At 42.4% G+C, this 22,454-nt stretch overlaps 2 protein-coding genes across 3 annotated transcripts in view; both read left to right on the top strand.

Annotated features, from left to right (window-relative positions):
• LOC139408573 (breakpoint cluster region protein-like) overlaps positions 1-18,281 on the top strand; it is a 119,166-nt gene extending 100,885 nt beyond the window's left edge. Inside the window, exons 15-23 of the mRNA XM_071152627.1 lie at positions 331-428; positions 1,443-1,574; positions 4,548-4,607; positions 4,799-4,908; positions 8,768-8,907; positions 9,536-9,670; positions 13,238-13,343; positions 13,875-14,037; positions 14,120-18,281. Of these exons, the coding sequence (XP_071008728.1) occupies positions 331-428; positions 1,443-1,574; positions 4,548-4,607; positions 4,799-4,908; positions 8,768-8,907; positions 9,536-9,670; positions 13,238-13,343; positions 13,875-14,037; positions 14,120-14,209 (1,034 nt within the window). The 3' untranslated portion in view covers positions 14,210-18,281. The remainder of the gene's footprint in view (positions 1-330; positions 429-1,442; positions 1,575-4,547; positions 4,608-4,798; positions 4,909-8,767; positions 8,908-9,535; positions 9,671-13,237; positions 13,344-13,874; positions 14,038-14,119) is intronic.
• A 263-nt stretch (positions 18,282-18,544) lies between these two features.
• The window catches only part of LOC139408572 (cytospin-A-like), a 40,549-nt gene continuing 36,639 nt past the window's right edge, over positions 18,545-22,454 (top strand). For both annotated transcript variants that reach the window (XM_071152626.1, XM_071152625.1), the window contains exon 1: positions 18,545-18,675. The gene's annotated coding sequence lies outside the window, so the exon portion shown is untranslated. The remainder of the gene's footprint in view (positions 18,676-22,454) is intronic.

Below are 22,454 nucleotides of genomic sequence, written 5' to 3'. Positions count from 1 at the left end.
ACTTATTGTGGGAAGCTTGTGGAAGGCTACCCGAAACGTTTGACCCAAGTTAAACAATTTAAAGGCCATGCTACCAAATGCTAATTGAGAGTATGTACACTTCTGACCCACTGGGAATGTGATAAAATAAATAAAAGCTTAAATAATTCTCTCTTCTATTATTCTGACATTTCACATTCTTAAAATAAAGTGGTGATCCTAACTGACCTAAGACAGGGAATTTTTACTGGTTATAAATATCAGGAAAAAACTGAGTTTAAATATATTTGGCTCAGGTGCATGTAAACTTCAAAACTGTAACTGTGACTGCATCTCCTCTACTCCTCTCAGATCTGTACTGCACGTTAGAGGTGGACTCCTTTGGCTACTTTGCGAACAAAGCCAAGACGCGGGTGTATCGCTATACCACAGAGCCCAAATGGAACGAGGTAAGAACTTGTACTGGTATTACCAGACATATGCAGGGTACAGTATCTGCATTTTCTGGGTACTACCAAGACCAAGACATCTGGTGTTGTGATGTAGTAGTGTCTTAATGAGAAAGCCGTATGGCCTCTTCAGTAAGGAGATAACGGCAGAGAGCACATAAACACACCCACACAACGTCGTCACGTATTACGGTGCTGGATGTCAGAGCCAAACACAAAGTGCTTGTGCGTCATGAGAGCTATGAGAGCGCACACAACAGTTTTAAAACACAATTGGTGAATTTGTTTATCTGCAGCAGGAATTTTCCATCAGGCCCAAGGAACTGCTGCTGCTTCTGCTAAATTACATTGCTCAGCAAAGTGGAAATAGTGTTAGCTAATGAGGAGCTTCTGATGATGACTCATGTCTGTGGAAATGTTCATGGAATGTGTTGTGGCCCCTAACCGTGTGGGAAACATATGCAGTGTTTTCTCTGTCAGCTGTGCTGTCTGCTGTTGACAATACGTTCACATTTACAGCACTTAACTGATTACGTGTACACTCTTAGAAAAAAGGTGCTATCTAGAACCTAAAAGGGTTCTTCGGCTGTCCCCATAGGTAGAACCCTATTGGGTTCCATAGAACCAAAAAGGAGTCTACATGGAACCAAAAAGTGTTCTCCTATGGGGACAACCGAAGAGTTTTCTAAGAGTGTACAGAATCTAATGCTTTACATTGGTCCTTCGAGAAATTACTGTAAAGCTACTTTAGGCAGTCTGTGGTTTCTGTGGCATTTTCTCTCGTAACGTGTCTGTTTTTTTCTCTTTCTCTCTCTCTCATTCTCTCTGTCTCTCTCTTTCTGTTTCTCTTTCTCTTTCTCTCTCTGTCTCTCTCTTTCTGTTTCTCTCTCTCTCTCTCTCTCTCTCTCTCTCTCTCTCTCTCTCTCTCTCTCTCTCTCTGTGTGTGTCTCTGTCTCTCTCTCTCTCTCTCTCTCTCTCTCTCTCTCTCTGTGTGTGTCTCTGTCTCTGCTCCAGGAGTTTGAGATAGACCTGGAGGGCTCTCAGACCCTGAGGCTGCTATGTTATGAGAAGAGCTACAACAAGACCAAGCAGAACAAAGAGGATGGAGACAGCACCGACCGCATCATCGGCAAAGGACAGATCCCGGTACGTCATCACCTTCACGCTGTTATGTCACCATAGTAACAGCCTGATGACGTTATGGTTATGACAGTGTGATGAGATTGTGGTCTGAATGTCCTAGATGTGGACTAAACACTGCTGAGTGCTCAGCTGATTTAATTAATGAATTAGCTAATTATGTGAGTAGTAGGATAGACTGTCTACAGTGATTAGATGTGTAAATTGCAGACTTAGAACCTGCAAAAAGGCATCCAATAGGTCAATAGCCCTGACTAGCTCTAGTCATAACCCAACTGAGCTTCAGAACCAGATAGTTGAGCCAATAACCCGTGAAAAGCTGTAGAGAGACCGAGGACAACACATGGATTGGGTCATGATCAGGAGCTATGAGTTGAGTCAACTGCTCTTCTTTGCTTTTATTTATGTTTTTTTGCTTTGAGAATGTATGTTAGAGGGTACAGTATCAGCCCATCTTGACTGTGGTTGAATCAGGGTCCATAATTAATGTGTTCTTCCTGTAAATATTATGTGCCTATGAGTCTGTCCCAAGGGTAACCAGATCTGGTGTGTGTGTGCGTTCACGTCTCTTTTTGCATGTGGGTAGTGAGGGATGGAATGCTGGATAGGGCCTGGTAGGATTTTTGTACATAGACCTTCATGTTTCAAGGAAAGGCAGGCGAATAAAGACATTGGTTAGTGTATCTGTCACGGTTGTCGTCAGAAGAGGACCAAAGCGCAGCGTGGTGTGAATGCATCATTTTAATGGATGACGAAAACACAAAGTAAACTGAACAAAACAACAACCGTGACGCTAATAAACAATAGTGCTGACACAAACACTACACATAGACAATCACCCACAACCCACAATGACAAAACAGGCTACCTAAATATGGTTCCCAATCAGAGACAACGACTAACACCTGCCTCTGATTGAGAACCATATCAGGCCAAACACAGAAACAGACAAACTAGACATCCAACATAGAATGCCCACTCAGATCACACCCTGACCAAACAAAACATATAAACATACAAAGCAAACTATGGTCAGGGCGTGACATTATCAGAGCCATGGAGCCTCTGCTTTGATCTGGTCCACGTCCTGGGGGGGTGTACTGTTCCCTATCCCCCCCATTTGGACAGGTGTGTGTGTGTGTGTGTGTGTGTGTGTGTGTGTGTGTGTGTGTGTGTGTGTGTGTGTGTGTAAACCTTTCAGTATTCAGTGATGTCCAATAACAGACACAGTTACCTGGCCAGGGGCAGTCTTGTAGGGTGTAGTTGCCCCCAAAAACGAGTTAAGTTTTGCAATTTCACAAGGTGTTAATGTTGGGGAAGATGTAGCTGATCCTGGATCTGTATCTAGGGGGAAACTATACCCTAGAGAAGTGGCTGGAGACAGATAGTGAGTTCTTCTCTGGTTTGTCAAAATCAATCAAACCAAATTATATTTGTCACGTGCACCGAATACAACAAGATGAAGACTTGAAATACTTACTGCTTAGATGTGGATATAGATCCCCTCTAGTGGTTACCATGGTAACTGTGATAATTGCCATGCCAACTGTGATGGTGGTTCAAAAATGTGTAATCAAACTGTGTGAATGCTCATCAACACAAAATCATCCCCTACCCCAGTCTGTACATACTGTACCATGTGTTTGCTTATGGATCACTGTGTTCTCTCATCCTCTGATGTATGTGCTATGTTGCTCAGTAGTCTTCTAATACATAGCTTCATAATGATGGAGAGAGACCAAGTCCCCCGGCGGTTCACACACAAACACACACAGCAGCAGGCCATGTTGCCAAAGCTGAGCAGCTTTGTATGAAAGCCCCAGCTGATGATTCAGATGAACTTTTCATCCAAACACACATACAGAGGGTGGGAATTTGGCACACTGGGCTAGGCTCGCTAGGCAGGGTGTAGTTGGGGGAGGAGGGACACCCAGTGAAGAGAGGGGTTGGTAGGGTTATACTCAAGGCTTGGCTTTAGGCCACTGGGGGGATGGTATATTTTACAGCCTACACCGAAACTAACTTAAGCATAGGGATTAGCTGTAACTAATAGAGAAGAGAGGAGGAGAGAGGGAAGAAAAGGAGGAGGGGGGATAATGCAGAAGAGAGGGGAGGAGACCGAGAGAGGTGCATTCACAAGCGGTCGTCCTGTAGTGCAATCCACACCTGTGTGTATGAGGACGTACTTTAGCTTGTGATCCTCACACACTCCTCAGAGTGAGCGTGGCAGGTGTATGTTGGGTGAAACAGCTTTCCTGGACCACTGGAGATCATTATCAACTGGGCCCTTTAGGCTACACACAGAGACAGGATACACACCTACTGAGCCTACAGCTCTACTGACGGAGGAAATGAAAGAAAGAAAGAAAGAAAGAAAGAGGAACAAAAGAGAGAAAGAGGAGAAAAGAATGAGAGGGGCAGTATGGGCCTGATAGGAGCATCTACCACCAACTCCCTCATACCACAGAACATGTACAGACAGAAGCCAAATGGGTAAAGAATATCTTACTAGTTTGGAGACTTTGTCAGTCTCTCTGCACAGAGAGCCATGACAGGTGAAGTAGTTGAGGAGATGGGATGCAAGGCAAGGCCTGCACTCTGTTGGCCAGACACAGTGTGGAGGGCACTATGGAGAGGGCGAGGGGACAGGAGGTCTCCAGCCTGGGGAGACCTACTGGGGGGGTGGGGGGGGGGGGGGGGGGTCGAAGCCATGGAGGTGTGTACGCAGTGCCCTGCTGAGACGCATGGTAACCCCACTCACTGATAGGACAACTGATGTTCAATAGTTTGACAGAAACAAATAATATATACGGGGAGGGGAATTTGGCAACTGTGTGTGTGCTTGTGCATGTGTGTGCATTGATGATGCATTATAAGGTAGCCTAATGTTGGTGTTTTCTTGTCTGTATGTGTGTTTGAGTCTGTTAGTGTCTCTGTGTATTGGTGTACTAACCAACCATCTGGTTTTGCTCCCTCCAGCTTGATCCCCAGACGCTCCTAGGCAAAGACTGGCAGAGAACGGTCATCCCCATGACCGGGGTGAGTGTGTGTGTGAGTGTGTCGGCACCGTTAAAAGGAGGAGTCTGTGTTTGTGCCATGCCATGTGATCCTATAAATGTTGGTTGTTACTTATCCTTAACTAATCTGCTTCTTATCTTTACTAACTAACCATCTGTTGTCATTGTAAACTGGTTTAAACTGTCATTTCACCCTTTCTCTTATTGCTCCAGATGGAGGTAAAGCTTTCTATGAAGTTTACCAGCCGAGAGTTTAGTCTGAAGAGGATGCCGTCACGGAAACCCATGGGCGTGTTCGGAATCAAGATTTCCACAGTGACCAAGTGAGTTCAATATTCCCCTCATATAAATATATCCTGAACACACTCTCTGACCAGCAACAGTTGAAGTCGGAAGTTTACATACACTTAGGTTGGAGTCATTAAAACTAGTTTTTAAACCACTCCACAAATATCTTGTTAACAAACTATAGTTTTGGCAAGTCGGTTAGGACATCTACTTTGTGTATGACACAAGTAATTTTTCCAACAATTGTTTACAGACAGATTATTTCACTTATAATTCACTGTATCACAATTCTAGTGGGTCAGAAGTTTACAAACACTAAGTTGACTATGCCTTTAAACAGCTTGGAAAATTCCAGAAAACGATGTTATGGCTTTAGAAGCTTCTGATTGGCTAATTGACATCATTTGAGTCAATTGTTGGTGTACCCGTGGATGTATTTCAAGGTCTACCTTCAAACTCAGTGCCTCTTTGCTTGACATCATGGGGAAAATCAAAAGAAATCAGCCAAAACCTCAGAAACAAAATTGTAGACCTCCACAAGTCTGGTTCATCCTTGGGAGCAATTTCCAAATGCCTGAAGGTACCACGTTCATCTGTACAAACAATAGTACGCAAGTATAAACACCATGGGACCACGCAGCCGTCATACCGCTTAGGAAGGAGACGCGTTCTGTCTCCTAGAGATGAATGTACTTTGGTGCGAAAAGTGCAAATCAATCCCAGAACAACAGCAACGGACCTTGTGAAGATGCTGGAGGAAACCAGTACAAAAGTTTCTATATCCACAGTAAAACTAGTCCTACAACGACATAACCTGAAAGGCCGCTCAGCACGGAAGAAGCCACTGCTCCAAAACCGCCATAAAAAAGCCAGACTACCGTTTGCAACTGCACATGGGGACAAAGATTGTACTTTTTGGAGAAATGTCCTCTGGTCTGATAAAAAAAAAATAGAACTGTTTGGCCATAATGACCATCGTTATGTTTGGAGGAAAAAGGGGGATGCTTGCAAGCCGAAGAACACAATGCCAACCGTGAAGCATGGGGGTGGCAGCAGCATGTTGTGGGGGTGCTTTGCTGCAGGAGGGACTGGTGCACTTCACAAAATAGATGGCGTCATGAGGCAGGAAAATTATGTGGATATATTGAAGCAACATCTGAAGACATCAGTCAGGAAGTTAAAGCTTGGTCGCAAATGGGTCTTCCAAATGGACAATGACCCCAAGCAAACTTCCAAAGTTGTGGCAAAATGGCTTAAGGACAAGAAAGTCAAGGTATTGGAGTGACCATCACAAAGCCCTGACCTCAATCCTATAGAACATTTGTGAGCAGAACTGAAAAAGCGTGTGTGAGCAAGGAGGCCTACAAACCTGACTCCGTTACACCAGCTCTGTCAGGAGGAATGGGCCTAAATTCACCCAACTTATTGTGGGAAGCTTGTGGAAGGCTACCCGAAAAGTTTGACCCAAGTTAAACAATTTAAAGGCCATGCTACCAAATGCTAATTGAGAATATGTAAACTTCAGACCCACTGGGAATGTGATGAAAGAAATAAAAGCTTAAATAAATAATTCTCTGTTCTATTATTCTGACATTTCACATTCTTAAAATAAAGTGGTGATCCTAACTAGCCTAAGTCAGAGAATTTTTACTACGATTAAATGTCAGGAATTGTGAAAAACTGAGTTTAAATGTATTTGGCTAAGGTGTATGTAAACTTCTGACTTCAACTGTATATGGTAACCATGCAGAAAGCCTGCTGTAACACAGCCAGAGAATCTCTCTGAGGAAAGGAGGAGGGAGGAGAGAAGGGAGGTAGAGGGACGGACAGGACCCCCTGTGGCGATTGTGAGCCTTTCAATCCAGATAATCCCAGCTACATTTCCATGTCACGACTCACTCACTCCCCCATGCACCAGCCCTGGTCAGGAACTGATCTGTTCCCCTTCTTCAGTCTGATAAGAGATCACAAAAAGTCTGGCAAAGCATCTTGCAAACCTCTGATTTTTTCCCAAATGGCACCCTACTCCCTATATAGTGCACCACTTTTGACCAGAGAGCTATGGGCCATGGTCAAAGGTAGTACACTATGTAAGGAGGAAGGTGCCATTTGGGACACTGTCTGAGAATAACCAAGCAACAAAGGAGAGATTTGCTTGGTTTTTACAGAAGGGGGGTTCCTTACTGGAAAATACACACAAGCTCTGAGGCCCTAGGCATACAATTAGTCTAGAATCATACCAGACACTAATACAGACCTGTACACTACACTTGCTTAGCATAAATGAGTGATGTACCTCCCAGGTTGACCTAGTTCATGTATACTGAATATACTGTGTAAGTCTTTGAATCTTGAGTGGTTGTACTTTAGTCCTAAATCAATATAAACAATGATGTTACTCTTCACGTGCCTTTTTGCCTTGTTTGCCCCTCCACCACTAGATCTCCCTTTTGCTGCAGTTAGATTGATACAGAGTGGTCTTTTATGGTCTTGTAAGTAGTATTGGTTGTGGCTACTACTTTACTCTACACAGACTCTGAGTGTTCCTATGGTGCACACTTTGGTGATGCATACTTTGGTAGTGTCTATCTATGGAGATACTGTCTTAATGGCCCTTGGCATGGGGCACCGAGCAGACACCTGGCAGGTGGTGTACCCATCCTCAGACAGTCCCTCAGTTGTCCCCTGGCCTCACCTGGCATGGCCTGGTAGCATGCTCCGCAGGACGGTTGGCAGCAGCGGCACGGTCACTATGGGCAGTAGGCTCTGGGTACAGTGGGCAGTGGGCACACAGACAGACAGAGGGGAGAGGGAGAGAGAGAGAGCAGTTGAGGTTAGGTTTGTTGCCAATGTTGGTGAGTGATGCTAATGAGGATTGCTAGTAACGAGAGGACTAATAAGGTTAAACAGCATGGCCAGTTAAGGCTGGAGAGACAGCATGTCACCAATAACACCAACAGAGAACAAACATCACTGCAGAGCTGCCGGCCAGTGCCAGCTCGACCTGCACGCTGTAGTCCGTGAACTCACAACAAAACACACAGCGGTAGTTGTGATAATAATAAACATGATAAAGTACGAAGTCAATGTGTGTTTATATTTTGCGTTCACATACGACAACAATGCAGTGACAGCCAGCAGTACACCTCATTGTCAGTGGGAATGTTTTTTGTTGTTTTAATAATTGCTCACATATTTTTGATACTATTACATTTAAAGATGCAATTAGTGTGCAACGGTGCATCCAACAGAAAAATATCCACATGGTATGCTATGTCTGTCTGTCTGTCTGTCTGTCTGTCTGTCTGTCTGTCTGTCTGTCTGTCTGTCTGTCCATTCATGTCTGTCTGTCTGTCCGTCCATTCATGTCTGTCTGTCTGTCTGTCTGTCTGTCTGTCTGTCTGTCTGTCTGTCTGTCTCTGTCTTTTCCATTCATGTCTGTCTGTCTGTCTGTCCATTCATGTCTGTCTGTCTGACTGTCTGTCTGTCTCTGTCTTTTCCATTCCTGTCTGTCTGTCTGTCTGTCTGTCTGTCTGTCTGTCTGTCTGTCTGTCTGTCTGTCTGTCCATTCATGTCTGTCTGTCTGTCCGTCCATTCATGTCTGTCTGTCTGTCTGTCTGTCTGTCTGTCTGTCTCTGTCTTTTCCATTCATGTCTGTCTGTCTGTCTGTCCATTCATGTCTGTCTGTCTGACTGTCTGTCTGTCTCTGTCTTTTCCATTCCTGTCTGTCTGTCTGTCTGTCTGTCTGTCTGTCTGTCTGTCTGTATGTCTGTCTGTCTGTCTATTTGTCTGACTGTCTGTCTGTCCATTCATGTCTGTCTGTCTGTCTATTTGTCTGACTGTCTATTTGTCTGACTGTCTATTCATGTCTGTCTGTCTGTTTCCCCATGCCAGACGGGAGCACTCCAAGGTGCCCTATATTGTCAGACAGTGTCTGGAGGAGATTGAGCGGAGGGGGATGGAGGAGGTGGGCATCTACCGAGTCTCAGGGGTGGCTACAGACATCCAGGTCCTGAAGGCTGCCTTCGACACCAGTGAGTACCAAGGCCTTGGAAGTGGGAAAAGGCTACAGTATAGCATATGGCATACTCTCTGTGGACTTTCTGTAGCTTGGTGGAACCAGCCTTGATACGTGAAGTGAAATACAGTAATGAATGCCGCAATCAGGCCGGTTCCATCAGGCTAGCCTCTCTGTGCACTCCCTTGCAAATTCAAGTCTATTGGACTGACTACTGTAGAGTCAATGTGCCTTACCCTGCTCTGTCCCTTAGGTCAACTTCTGATTATGGTGCTCCATTGTTGGGAATCATGGGTACATTTTCCATATGTCAAGTTTGGGTGCTTAACCCAGTTTATTTTCTTGTGTAGGCTTACTAATTCCTATGTTTGGGTGTGCTAGTGTTAGCATTTTGTGTATTTGTGTGCGTGTGTAGGGACGTTTGTGTGTGTGCACTCCTGTGTGGTGATTTCTCTGATTATGACATGTACAGCTTAGTTTGGGGGGCATGTTGCGTCCTCAGCCAATGTATTACTGCCAATGATCTGAGGTGCAGTGTGTTTTTGTGAATGGCAGAAATAACAGAGGCTGGCTACCACCCCATCCGCTGTTGCCATGGCTACACTTTCTACCTGTCTTTCTGAGCATTGCCATCTTTCCCACAGACAACAAAGACGTGTCTGTGATGATGAGTGAGATGGATGTGAACGCCATTGCCGGGACTCTGAAGCTGTACTTCAGAGAGCTGCCAGAACCCCTCTTCACTGACGACCTGTACCCCAACTTCGCAGGAGGCATTGGTCAGTCACAGACCTTTGACAGGGCCAACAGCCACTTATACAGTACCAGTCACAACCTACTCATTCCAGGGTTTTTCTTTATTTTTACTCTTTTCTACATTGTAGAATAATCTAAACTATGAAATAACACATGGAATCATGCAGTAACCAAAAAAGTGTTAAGTTCTTCAAAGTAGCCACCTTTTTTGCCTTGATGACAGCTTTGCACACTCTTGGCATTCTCTCAACCAGCTTCATGAGGAATGCTTTTCCAACAGTCTTGAAGGAGTTCCCACCTATGCTGAGCCCTTGTTGGCTGCTTTTCCTTCACTCTGCGGTGATTGTGGAGGCCAGATAATCTGATGCGGCACTCCATCACTCTCCTTGGTCAAATAGCCTAGAGGTGTGTTTTGGGTCATTTCCCAATTAAGCGCAAACCAGATGGGATGGTGTATCGCTACAGAATGCTGTGGTAGACATGCTGGTTAAGTGTGCCTTGAATTCCAAATAAATCACTGACAGTGTCACCAGCAAAGCACCCCCACACCATCACACCTCCTCTTCCATGCTTCACGTGCTAACCACACATGTGGAGATTAGAGGTCGACCGATTAATCGGCATGGGCGATTAATTAGGGCAGATTTCAAATTTTCATAACAATCGGTAATCTGCCTTTTTGGACGCCAATTATGGCCAATTACATTACAAGCCACGGAGAGACTGCGTGGCAGGTTGACCACCTGTTACGCGAGTGCAGCATCAAAAGGACCTTGTGGCTGCAAGGAGCCAAGGTAACTTGCTAGCTAGCATTAAACTTATCTCATAAAAAACAATAAATCTTTACATAATCACTAGTTAACTACACATGGTTGATGATATTACTAAGTTAACTAGCTTGTTCTGTGTTGCATATAATCATATATGTTAATTTATTATCAAATCACAGCCTACTTCCACTTCGCCAAACGGGTGATGATTTAACAAAAGCGCACTCGCGAAAAAAGCACAATCGTTGCAACAATGTACCTAACCATAAACATCAATGCCTTTCTTAAAATCAATACACAAGTATATATTTTTTAACCTGCATATGTAGTTAAAAGAAATTCATGTTAGCAGGCAATATTAACTAGGGAAATTGTGTCACCTCTCTTGCGTTCAGTGCAAGCAGAGTCAGGGTATATGCAACAGTTTGGGCCGCCTGGCTCGTTGCGAACTATTGAAAGGCCATTTATTCCTAACAAAGACCGTAATTAATTTGCCACAATTTTACATAATTATGACATAACATTGGAGGTTGTGCAATGTAACAGCAATATTTAGACTTAGGATTGCCACCCGTTAGATAAAATACCTAACGGTTCCATATTTCACTGAAAGAATAAACGTTTTGTTTTCGAAATTATAATTTCCGGATTTCACCATATTTATGACCAAAGGCTCGTATTTCTGTGTGTTTATTATATTATAATTAAGTATATGATTTGATATTTGATAGAGCAGTCTGACTGAGCGGTGGTAGGCAGCAGCAGGCTCGTAAGCGTTCATTCAAACAGCAGCTCTTAGCAATGCTTGATTCCCAGCACTGTTTATGACTTCAAGACTATCAACCTCCGAGATTAGGCTGGCAATACTAAAGTGCCTATAAGAACATCCAATAGTCAAAAGTATATGAAATACAAATAGTATAGAGAGAAATAGTCCTATAATAACTACAACCTAAAACTTCTTAACTGGGAATATTGAAGACTCATGTTATAAGGAACCACCAGCTTTCATATGTTCTCATGTTCTGAGCAAGGAACTTAAACGTTAGCTTTCTTACATGGCACATATTGCACTTTTACTTTCATCTCCAACACTGTGTTTTTGCCATATTTAAACCAAATTGAACATGTTTCATTATTTATTTGAGACTAAATTGATTTGATTTATGTATTATATTAAGTTAAAATAAAACTGTTCATTGTTCATTCAGTATTGTTGTAATTGCCATTTATTTACAAATATATATATATATAAATCATCTGATTAACCGGTATCTGCTTTTTTTTGTCCTTCAATAATCGGTATCGGCGTTGAAAAATCCTAATCGGTCGACCTCTAGTGGAGATTATCCTTTCACCTACTCTGCGTCTCACAAAGACGCGGAGGTTGGAACCAAAAATCTAAAATTTGGACTCAGACCAAAGGACAGATTTCCACCAGTCTAATGTCCATTGCTTGTGTTTCTTGGCCCAAGCAAGTCTCTTCTTCTTATTGGTGTCCTTTAGTACTAGTTTCTTTGCAGCAATTCAACCATGAAGGCCTGATTCACGCAGTCTCCTCTGAACAGTTGATGTTGAGATGTCTGTTACTTGAACTCTGAAGTATTTATTTGGGCTGCAATCTGAGGTACAGTTAACTCTATTGAACGTATCCTCTGCAGCTGAGGTAACTCTGGGTCTTCCTTTCCTGTGGTGGTCCTCATGAGAGCCAGTTTCATTATAGCAACTTGACATTTTTTTCAAAGTTCTTAAAATTTTCTGCATTGACTGATCTTCATGTCTTAAAGTAATGATGGACTGTCGTTTCTCTTTGCTTATTTGAGCTGTTCTTGCCATAATATGGACATAGTCTTTTACCAAATAGGCATATCTTATGTATACCGTCCCTACCTTGTCACAACACAACTGATTTGCTCAAACCCATTAAGAAGGAAAGATATTCTACAAATTAATTGAAATATATTCCTCATGAAGTTGGTTGAGAGAATGCCAAGAGTGTGCAAAGCTGTCAAGGCAAAGGGTGGCTACTTTGAAGAATCTCAAATATAACATTTGTTTAACTTTTTTTTGCTTACTACATGATTCAATATGAGTTATTTCATAGTTGTGATGTCAACTATTATACAATGTAAAATTTAGAAAATAGTACAAATAAAGAAATCCTTGAATGAGTACTTTTGACTGGTACTGTACCTACAGTGAGGGAGTTTTTTTTTTATTCCCTGCTGATTTTGTACGTTTGCCCACTGACAAAGAAATGATCACTCTATAATTTTAATGGTAGGTTTATTTGAACAGAATAACAAAAAAAAATCCAGATAAACGCATGTCAAAAATGTTATAAATTGATTTGCATTTTAATGAGGGAACTAAGTATTTGACCCTTCTGCAAAACATGACTTAGTACTTGGTGGCAAAACCTTTGTTGGCAATCACAGAGGTCAGACATTTCTTGTAATTGGCCACCAGCTTTGCACACGTCTCAGGAGGGATGTTGTCCCACTCCTCTTTGCAGATCTTCTCCAAGTCATTAAGGTTTAGAGGCTGACATTTGGCAACTCGGACCTTCAGCTCCCTCCACAGATTTTCTATGGGATTAAGGTCTGGAGACTGGCTAGGCCACTCCAGGACCTTAATGTGCTTCTGCTTGAGCAACAAATAAACCTACCATTAACATTATAGACGGATAATTTCTTTGTCAGTGGGCAAACATACAAAATCAGCAGGGGATCAAATACTTTTTTCCCTCACTGTATAATATTATCATGGTATAATTTAGCACTCAGTTTAATGTGTGAATGTCTGTCTCTCTGTCTGCAGCCCTGTCTGACAGCGTTGCCAAAGAGAGCTGCATGCTGAATCTACTGCTGTCACTGCCAGAACCCAACCTGGTCACATTCCTCTTCCTTCTGGATCACTTGAAGAGGTACACACAGACAGACACACAGTCATAGAGCTACCACAGTCATAGAGCTACCAAAGTCATAGAGCTACCACAGACATAGAGCTACCACAGTCATAGAGCTACCACAGACAAAGCGCTACCATAGACAAAGCGCTACCACAGTCATAGCGCTACCACAGACATAGAGCTACCACAGACATAGAGCTACCACAGTCATAGAGCTACCACAGACAAAGCACTACCATAGACAAAGCGCTACCACAGTCATAGCGCTACTACAGACATAGAGCTACCACAGACATAGAGCTACCACAGACATAGAGCTACCACAGACTTAGCGCTACCACAGACATAGACCTACCACAGACATAGAGCTACCACAGTCATAGCGCTACCAGAGACATAGAGCTATGTACAGACAAACACAGGCATTTAGATACAAGCAGATCCCAAACTCTTTCTTTGAATAAGTAATACAGTGATTATTAGGTCCTTTCACTTGGTGTATTATCATGAGCCACCATTCACCCTCTGTCTCTCCCTGCTCCCCAGGGTGGCTGACAAGGAGAGCATCAACAAGATGTCCCTCCACAACCTGGCCACGGTGTTTGGCCCCACCCTGCTGCGGCCTGCAGAGAAGGACAGCAAGATCCCCACCAACCCCACGCAGCCTATCAGCATGGGAGACAGCTGGTCCCTGGAGGTCATGTCACAGGTAGGCGATATAGTCTCTGTCCCTCACCCCATCCCTCTTCTTTGATATTGAGGTCCCTCTAACTGTCCGTCTGTCCCTCCAGGTCCAGGTGTTGCTGTACTTCCTCCAGCTGGAGACCATCCCCACGCCGGACAGTAAGCGTCAGAGCATCCTCTTCTCCACCGAAGTGTAGTGTTCCACAGGTTCCCATCATGATGACAATGGGAGAGAGAGGCTGTGATAGAGACGTCGACTCAAACTGAGTCTACAGTACAGTATGTCCATTTGGGAAGGCTACTGAGAGTGAGAATGGCCATTGCTGGACTGCAGCAGGAGATGCATTCTGCACTGATTCTGGACATAGCTTGCAGAGGGCGCCACCATCCCTCTGAGAACAAGAGGGTGGACGGACACCAATCCTCTGTTGTACCACACATATCTGATGATGATAACGCATTAATACATCACACCCAATAGCCAGTGTGACTCTTTGTGCCTCTCTGATGCATCATATCCTCCTCTTCTCGCTCTGTCTCTTCGCTCTCATGTCGAAGCTCCACAGCTTGTGTACGGTGTACGGAATGAATGCCACTATTGAACATGCCTGCTGCAACCATAAATGAAACACTTCAATTTGAGTCTGATCAGCATGTAGGGGAAAAGAGTGTCCAAGGTTTTTCTTTTTTTTGGTCGCTATTGGCTCCTGCTTTGTAGGCAGAAAAACAGGCAGGGCCTGCACAGCGTTTTGTTTAGCCTTTTCAAATGTTGAGTTATTTCTTAATCCACTGCTGAAGAGATTCCAACCGTATGTTTTACACATGATACATTAGGACCACAATGCTACGAGAGTTATGTTGAAAAGGAACATCTGGGTTCTCTGAAGACTTTTAAAGAGGAACATCCAGAGCTGCCAGGATCACCAGTCTATTTGTGTGTCCCAGGAATCCACCACTCACAACAACAACAAAGTGTTTACAAGGTAAACAAACCTTGGACAAAGGCAGAGACGGGGAGACTGCAATAAAGGCATTTGTGAAATAGGAACAGTTGACAGAAACAGATTATCTATCAGTTATAATAAGACTGCCTACAGTTTGGACCATAAAGCAATTCCCTCTGTTTGTGTTCTTTGTGTTTCAAGTAGTCCTCAGCTTAAATACCCAGGAAGCAATAGATTTTCTAACATAGGAGTTTGTCTGCGTTCATATCCTTAGTCCGGGGATGTCCTCATGGTAACATAGGAGATCTTGCCAAAATGATCTGTTGTTTGGAATAAAATTAAACTATTGTATTTACAGATGCAGTACAGTATGTACATAATGCTGTAATTGTTTTATTTGTTATGATTATAATTTATGAAGAAAAAATGGGGGGGGGGGGGCAGAAATCAATGTTTTTTTTTCTATGTGCTTGTTTTGATTTGATGAAGGTGGTATAGGTTACAGACTTGAGTCCTGGAGGTCTGAGGTGATGGGAGATCATATGCTGCCTATGTAACTAGGATGTAGCCTTGTTGTGGGAATAACTGCTGTTTTGTCCAGCCTAATGTTAGCCATGTATCCATCATTAAGGTAACACTCCATCTTTGAATGCCAATGTCACAACCCCTCTTCATCTGTTCGAGTGTTCCAGTCCCTAACCACCCACCCTGAAATCTTGATGTGTTACTGAAGTAGGATACAAAACAGTACATTTAGTTGTATACAGAACAACAATACCATGTTTCCTCTCTACAGCTGTGTCGGTGGAGACAGTTATTCTCATGAAAATGAAAATAATTCACCTGTTTCAAACAAGTTGCGCTAAATTGTGGATGCTTATCCAAAGTGGACCATTCTGTTGATGTTATGAAGGAATACTTGTTTATCCTCTTTTCAATGAAAGTGACCCATCTGTTCCTCACCCATATTTATGAGGGTGGCTGGACAGCTGTCATTAACTGTCCTCCACACCCTTCCTTAAGCTCTTCTCCCTCCAGGTCTGCCTGGAGGGAGGGCCATGGAAAAGAAAACGCTCTTAGAATATTTTGTTCAGAAGGAAAAAAGAGAAGATTTATATTAGAATGGTTTTAATTTCAGTATCTGCAGGCATGTAGTAGGCATGTTTGATTCAAGTTATTTTCATCTGTGTGTTGTCATAAACATATTGTTATATTGGGCAGCAGGATTTTAGTGACCAACAAGTGTTTTGGTTTTGATAAACCACGCTTAAAATACGTTAGGATATTTCATTCTGGCTGGATAATTGTTAACAAGTAATGTGTTTACTAACTCAGTCTGTACTACTGTCTGCACTACTGAGATTTCATGAAGAACTCCGACATTTTGAAGTTAGCAGAGACATTTCCGACAGTTTTGACTGTACAGTAGTCAGTAGCTAGTGTAAAATCTGGCATCTGAGTGTGTGGTTGTACATGCAACATTCGTGTGCATACATGCGTGAGTGAGTGAATGAAATAATGGGACGATTTGCTGTAAAAAAAAAAAAAGTAGAATTAAGACATAACGTTTCAAATCCGGACTTATCCATATGCTAACATATCAACTAAATCAGCTCCAGTTAATAGCCATAGTCATAACTTTAGTAACACATTTTGTCCTAATATATCCTCACATGTCCCATACACACAACTGTACAATGGAGGAAGCCATTGGTTATGAGAGAGAAAGGCAGTGCATTCACCATTCATTTAGATCTCTTTGATTTATATCATTAGTGCTCAATGTGACCCGCTCTGCTCCATTGTGCCTCTGCGTCACAGCTTTTATTCAGAACGTATGCCGTGGATTTCAATGTGTCAGTGGAATTGCTGTAAGGAGACTTACTGGGGTGCTGTAGTCTCCCTCGCCTTTTGAGAAAACAGACCTGTCCTTAAGGCACCTATTTTGAGACCAATACATGAACGTAGAGTTTGGTATCGCACTTCATGGCACTATTAGCCTGTGTGGGAGATCTTGTCTGAATATTATGATGCCAAGCTAAGCCCAATTCATGTTTGCAATCATAGGAGACAGACACACAGATGCTTAGTCAATAACCCTCACTCTGCCTTAGCTCTGTCAACATTAGCAAAATAACTCATTTTCAGCTTTTCTGTTCCAGTTCTGTGTAAAATGAAGTCTACTGTATTTACGGAGCTGAATACCCTCATCTGAAGGAACAATATATTAGTAGTAGCAAAGTGGTATCTATACTTGTAGAAGGAGGACACTTTCAAAATTCACTGTCATGTTATATGACTCATATGTAGATAATATCTCTCAAGGCTCTATGCTATGCTGTGTATCGTTCATTTGCAAGATGTACTTTGTTTTTTCAAACAACTGCCAAACAGTTTGTAACCATCTGCTGTCCTAACTGTAACTACTGTATGTATCAACATGTCACTAATCCAAAACATGATCTAATTTGGAGGGGCTTGCACTTTCAGTTCCTTTTGGTTTTACTCCAGACTGCCCACTGTGATGCTTTAGGACATTTTCTGTGGTTTGGAGAGAAAAAATTGCAAGGAAAGATGAAGGTTATTTGAGTTTATATAGGTTAGTCATCTCTCTAACCTTGTCTTATGGTTGTACAATATGTATTGTATGTATCATACTAGAGGCATTGGGTTCTTAGGTTTATTTATTGTGATGTTCATCAATACATTTAGGATTAATCATGTTAATAAAACAGTTGAGTAATTAGGTTTCAACTGAACGAGAACTTGGTTATTGATTGTCAGTGTGATTCTTCACAGGGCTAGTCACTTACCCTGCCTCTTTCATAACGAAGTCAAAAATGTCAACATAAGATTATTCTAAATATGTGTACTATGTTTTAAAGTCTAAAAATATGGAATATATTACTCTATGTACGACTTTAGCATTTCAGTACTGTATGATGAATGAATATTCATTCTTTCAGTCCTTGTAAGTTGACATGAGCCTGGCAATACTTTATTATAATTCACTCCCTTATTAAACGTATTTTAAATGACCTGAAACCATGTTTTGACATTTTGGGAATATGTGTGTTTTATTCCACATTTTCTAGTTAACTGTGTGAAGCTAAAATTATGGTACTTGCTGGTCATCCACAAAAAAATACATTTGACCTTTTTTCTGTTTTTCAATTTAGATGTATTTCATTCTGGTCAACATACATGTTATGTCATGAGTCTGTAAAAAGGGATACTGTAGTCTGAGGAAAATACATGTTTGGAAGGCATTTGCAGCCTCTGTACACAAAATGTTAAATAAAATCGGTATCTATGTAAAAAAAAATATGGCAATGCCTTATATCTTCAATTGAGCATATCTTGACCTGGACCCTACTAGATTTTACAGATCGCATACATATCACCACATCACAGATTCACTACATGTCATTGTTATCACATGTTTTCCTCGACATGTGCATCAGACAACACTTAGGACCCTCATCGTAATGGCCCCCACCATATAATTTGCTACATTCCAAAAAGGACGTGGAGAGGGATCTGTCAGCGACGTCCTACAATTCCAACCATTAATCGGGAATGCTCATGCTGTGTGTCCTGTCAATGGAGAATATCAAGGGGCAGGGACGCTGAGGATGGAGTGCATGAAATGACGAATAACTGCATATTGTAACCGATGGTATCCGAGTCATTCGATTATCTCTACCAAAGAATTCCAGGTAAAATGTGTTAGATGTTTTTCAAATTGTGATTGCTTGTGTGTAACTAGCTAGCTGCATGTATTGTAGGTGGCTAGCTAGCTAGCTAACGAGTTAACGTAGCTAGCTAACCTTACAGTAACTTCATCGAGCCAGCAGTGTCTGATAATTAAAATGTATAGAAACAATACATATCTACCTAGGTAACTAAATAGTATGCTAGATAACAAAATACAATAACATTACTGTTGTCTTTTAATTTCGTTAGCTAGTTACTTTCCTCCCCTCCTAACAAAGATGAGAAGGGTTAGGGTAAAGAAAGATCCACTCATTTTGACCAAATTGAGACACAATTTATATTGCAGCCATACTATCACATTGCATAAAGTCAGAATAAGGTTGACATCATAGTAGTGTGTTCTGCCAGCCATGGTAGTGTGTCCACTATCAGTAACCTGTCAAACTATTTATCATTCATGTGATGTTTCACACTATGTGAAGGAGATGTATCTCTTGAGTAGTCATGCTCATTTAGCTGCAACCACCACATATATATTGGGACTGTTGTGATCATTACATGTCACACTAAGCCTTATTAGTTCGCTACTTCTAGTGGCATTCTGCACCCTGGAATAGATTGAGATTAATAAAGAGTAACTGGCATGAAGGATCATTTGACATGGTGCAGTAAAAATCACAGTCTGGCAAGCAATTAACATAGTTTATTGAGCAGACAACTGGTATTGACTTTTGCTGCCTGCAGCACATTCCGGGCCACACAATGTCCCCAAAAATCCCCAACATTCCTCCAAACCTGCGTGAGGTCCCTGGACATGGGGGAAGGGGTTTCAGCTTGTGTTATTAAAGCTATGGGGGAAAAGGAGAAGAGAGGAGGGCCAGTGTTATAGGGTCATCGCTTTTAGGAGCAAGATGAGGAATTTGAGGCAGTAGAGAGACTATCCAGTCAGTGTGGTTTTATTCTTGTGGAGCAGCAAATGTAGCCTAGGCCTGTTCTCCATCTATGTAACCGTAGCATGGACAGTGAATCAGCGCCACTGCTAAATGGAAATAGGGGAAACACTGGAATCATGTTTTTCTTGCCTTGTGGATGATCTGGCTTTTCGTGACAATATTCTTTATGTATTCCTCTTCTGTGATGCTCAACACAGTGTTCTGCCCATTAAACCTTGATATGAGATCTGTCAGGAGCCATCTGGTGCTGTAAATAATGGTGCAGCTGCTCTCTTAAAACAGACAGCAGTGTTTTGAAAACCTGGCACCTCTGCATCCTACCCCTGCCATAGTGAACAAGGTTAATTTGTGGAATTCAGCAGGGTTAGGGCCTACAAGCTGTCCTGTGTAAAATACTGAGAGTCATACTCAAGCAATACTCAATCTGTTAGTCAGCAATCATTCATCTGCTCTCTTTTCTTCCAGCTCCACATATCAACCCCCCCCCCCCCCCCCCCCCCCCCCTTCCAACCTCTGTCTCTCTTTGCTTTCTAGGGTTGTTTCCTGGTGTTTGTGTCAAACATTTGTCTGGTCTCCACCCTCAGCAGCACCAATCTATATAGGCCTTGTACAAACCATACGATGCATTTATAGTCCCCTCTCACTTCCTCCAGTATCTATCTGGTCTGATTTAGTATTGGCTTTAATTAGGTCAATAGGAAATTACAGTCAGCCAGACTCAGTGGGGATCCAAAGACACCAGCCTAAGCTCAGACTTTTACCAGGTCAGTTGTTCACTCAAGGTCAGGCTCGGTCATTAGACGCTGGCTCACCCTTGGGCTGTCCACTGTGATCATATTATTTTCAAATTTGATTTTAATCTTAGGCAACTGATTCAAGTTGTAGACTAAGAGTGCATTGAGAAAGCTTTAAAAGAATAGACTATATTTCAGACCAACAGTTGCATTTGATGTTGCAGTTAACAGGTAAAGCTTTTTAACACATGGACTTGAAACAACAGAAACACATCTGGTATCTGACTGCCCTTTCCTGAGTTGGCTATACGTGTTCTGTTGTCTGTGTGTGTGTGCTACTCCCTCATTTCAAATGAAGAAAGTATGTCCTACACACAACACTGAGTTATGCTAGTGCATACTGAGTGTTGTTACCCTGTCGTCCCATTCCTTCTACTCTTCAACTCCAGAATTCCAGCTATGGTATAATTTTCTAGTCTTATTGTCCGATCCATCTTCAGCGCAAACATTTCTACCCCGACGGTCTGGTACTAATATCATTTTGCTCACCATGGCCAGCCCAGGATGTTTATTTACTGTAGCTTAGGCTATGTATTTCCTTTTTTGGTAAAACAATTAGACAAGGCTACATTCTTCTGGTACTGATACTTTATCATAACACTTCACTCTACAGAAGGAGCCTGAAAGATGAGCTTTTCACAACTGCCACCAATTCTGAGTCTGGCTGCATCCTCAGTAAGCCTTTCTAAAAACGATCTGACTCAGGGTGGTGTTGATATCCTGCCTCTTGTTGTTTGAACATGATGCACTACAAGGATACTCCCTTTTACTAGATGCCCCAACTCTGTCAGTGAACCATGTGGGTGGGCAGATGTCTGTTAGGTTGGGTGTGTCTCTAGACATGTAGTTGCTTTGTCCACAGTTCAAACGGATCTAGTTCAAAGATAAGGGAAGGGGGCTGTGGAGAGGAAATGTTATGGTTACTATGGTTATACCTGTCTTTGTAAAAATGTTCAAAGCTATCTTGCGTGCTATTGCAGGGTAGTGGTTATAATAGTCCAGCTTTATCTATGGTATGAATAGACTGATCTGGGAATGGGGACTTACAGACTGTTCGTCAGTCAGGTAATATGTGCTTGATTCTAGGTGATGACTAGTAGCCTGATCAATTTGAATAATCAGTCTTATATTGAAGAAAAAGAGGGTCGCCATCTCAGACATAAGCCAACTGAAGTGAGTGTTTTTTCATATTGTCTGGGCACCGTTATAGGCCTGCACACACAGGCTCCTCATGCCTCGTAAGGCCCAGTCGACCTGCCCAGACCACTGTTACTGCTGCAGCTACAGTACAACCTCCTCGTGATGTTGTGATAAGAGGCAGCTACAGTTGAAGTCGGAAGTTTACATACACTTAGGTTGGAATCATTGAAACTCGTTTTTCACAAATTTCTTGTTAACAAACTATAGTTTTGGCAAGTCGGTTAGGACATCTACTTTGTGCATGACACAAGTAATTTTTCCAACAATTGTTTACAGACAGATTATTTCACTTATAATTCACTGAATCACAATTCTAGTGGGTCAGAAGTTTAAATACACTAAGTTGACTGTGCCTTTAAGCAGCTTGGGCTTTAGAAGCTTTTCATAGGCTAATTGACATCATTTGAGTCAGTTGGAGGTGTACCTGTGGATGTATTTCAAGGCCTACCTTCAAATTCAGTGCCTCTTTGCTTGACATCATGGGGAAATCAGCGAAGACCTCAGAAAAACAATTGTAGACCTCCACAAGTCTGGTTCATCCTTTGGAGCAATTTCGCCTGAAGGTACCACGTTCATCTGTACAAACAATAGTACGCAAGTATAAACACCATGGGACCACGCAGCCGTCATACCGCTCAGGAAGGAGACGCGTTCTGTGTCCTAGGGATGAACGTACTTTGGTGCGAAAAGTGCAAATCAATCCCAGAACAGCAAAGGACCTTGTGAAGATGCTGGAGGAAACCAGTACAAAAGTATCTATATCCACAGTAAAACGAGTCATATATCGACATAACCTGAAAGGCCACTCAGCACGGAAGAAGCCACTGCTCCAAA

Source organism: Oncorhynchus clarkii, chromosome 5 (genome assembly GCF_045791955.1).
Source record: "Oncorhynchus clarkii lewisi isolate Uvic-CL-2024 chromosome 5, UVic_Ocla_1.0, whole genome shotgun sequence".
NCBI lineage: Eukaryota > Metazoa > Chordata > Actinopteri > Salmoniformes > Salmonidae > Oncorhynchus > Oncorhynchus clarkii.
Note: the sequence above shows the minus strand (reverse complement) of the source record. Positions and strands in the feature narration are given on the sequence as shown.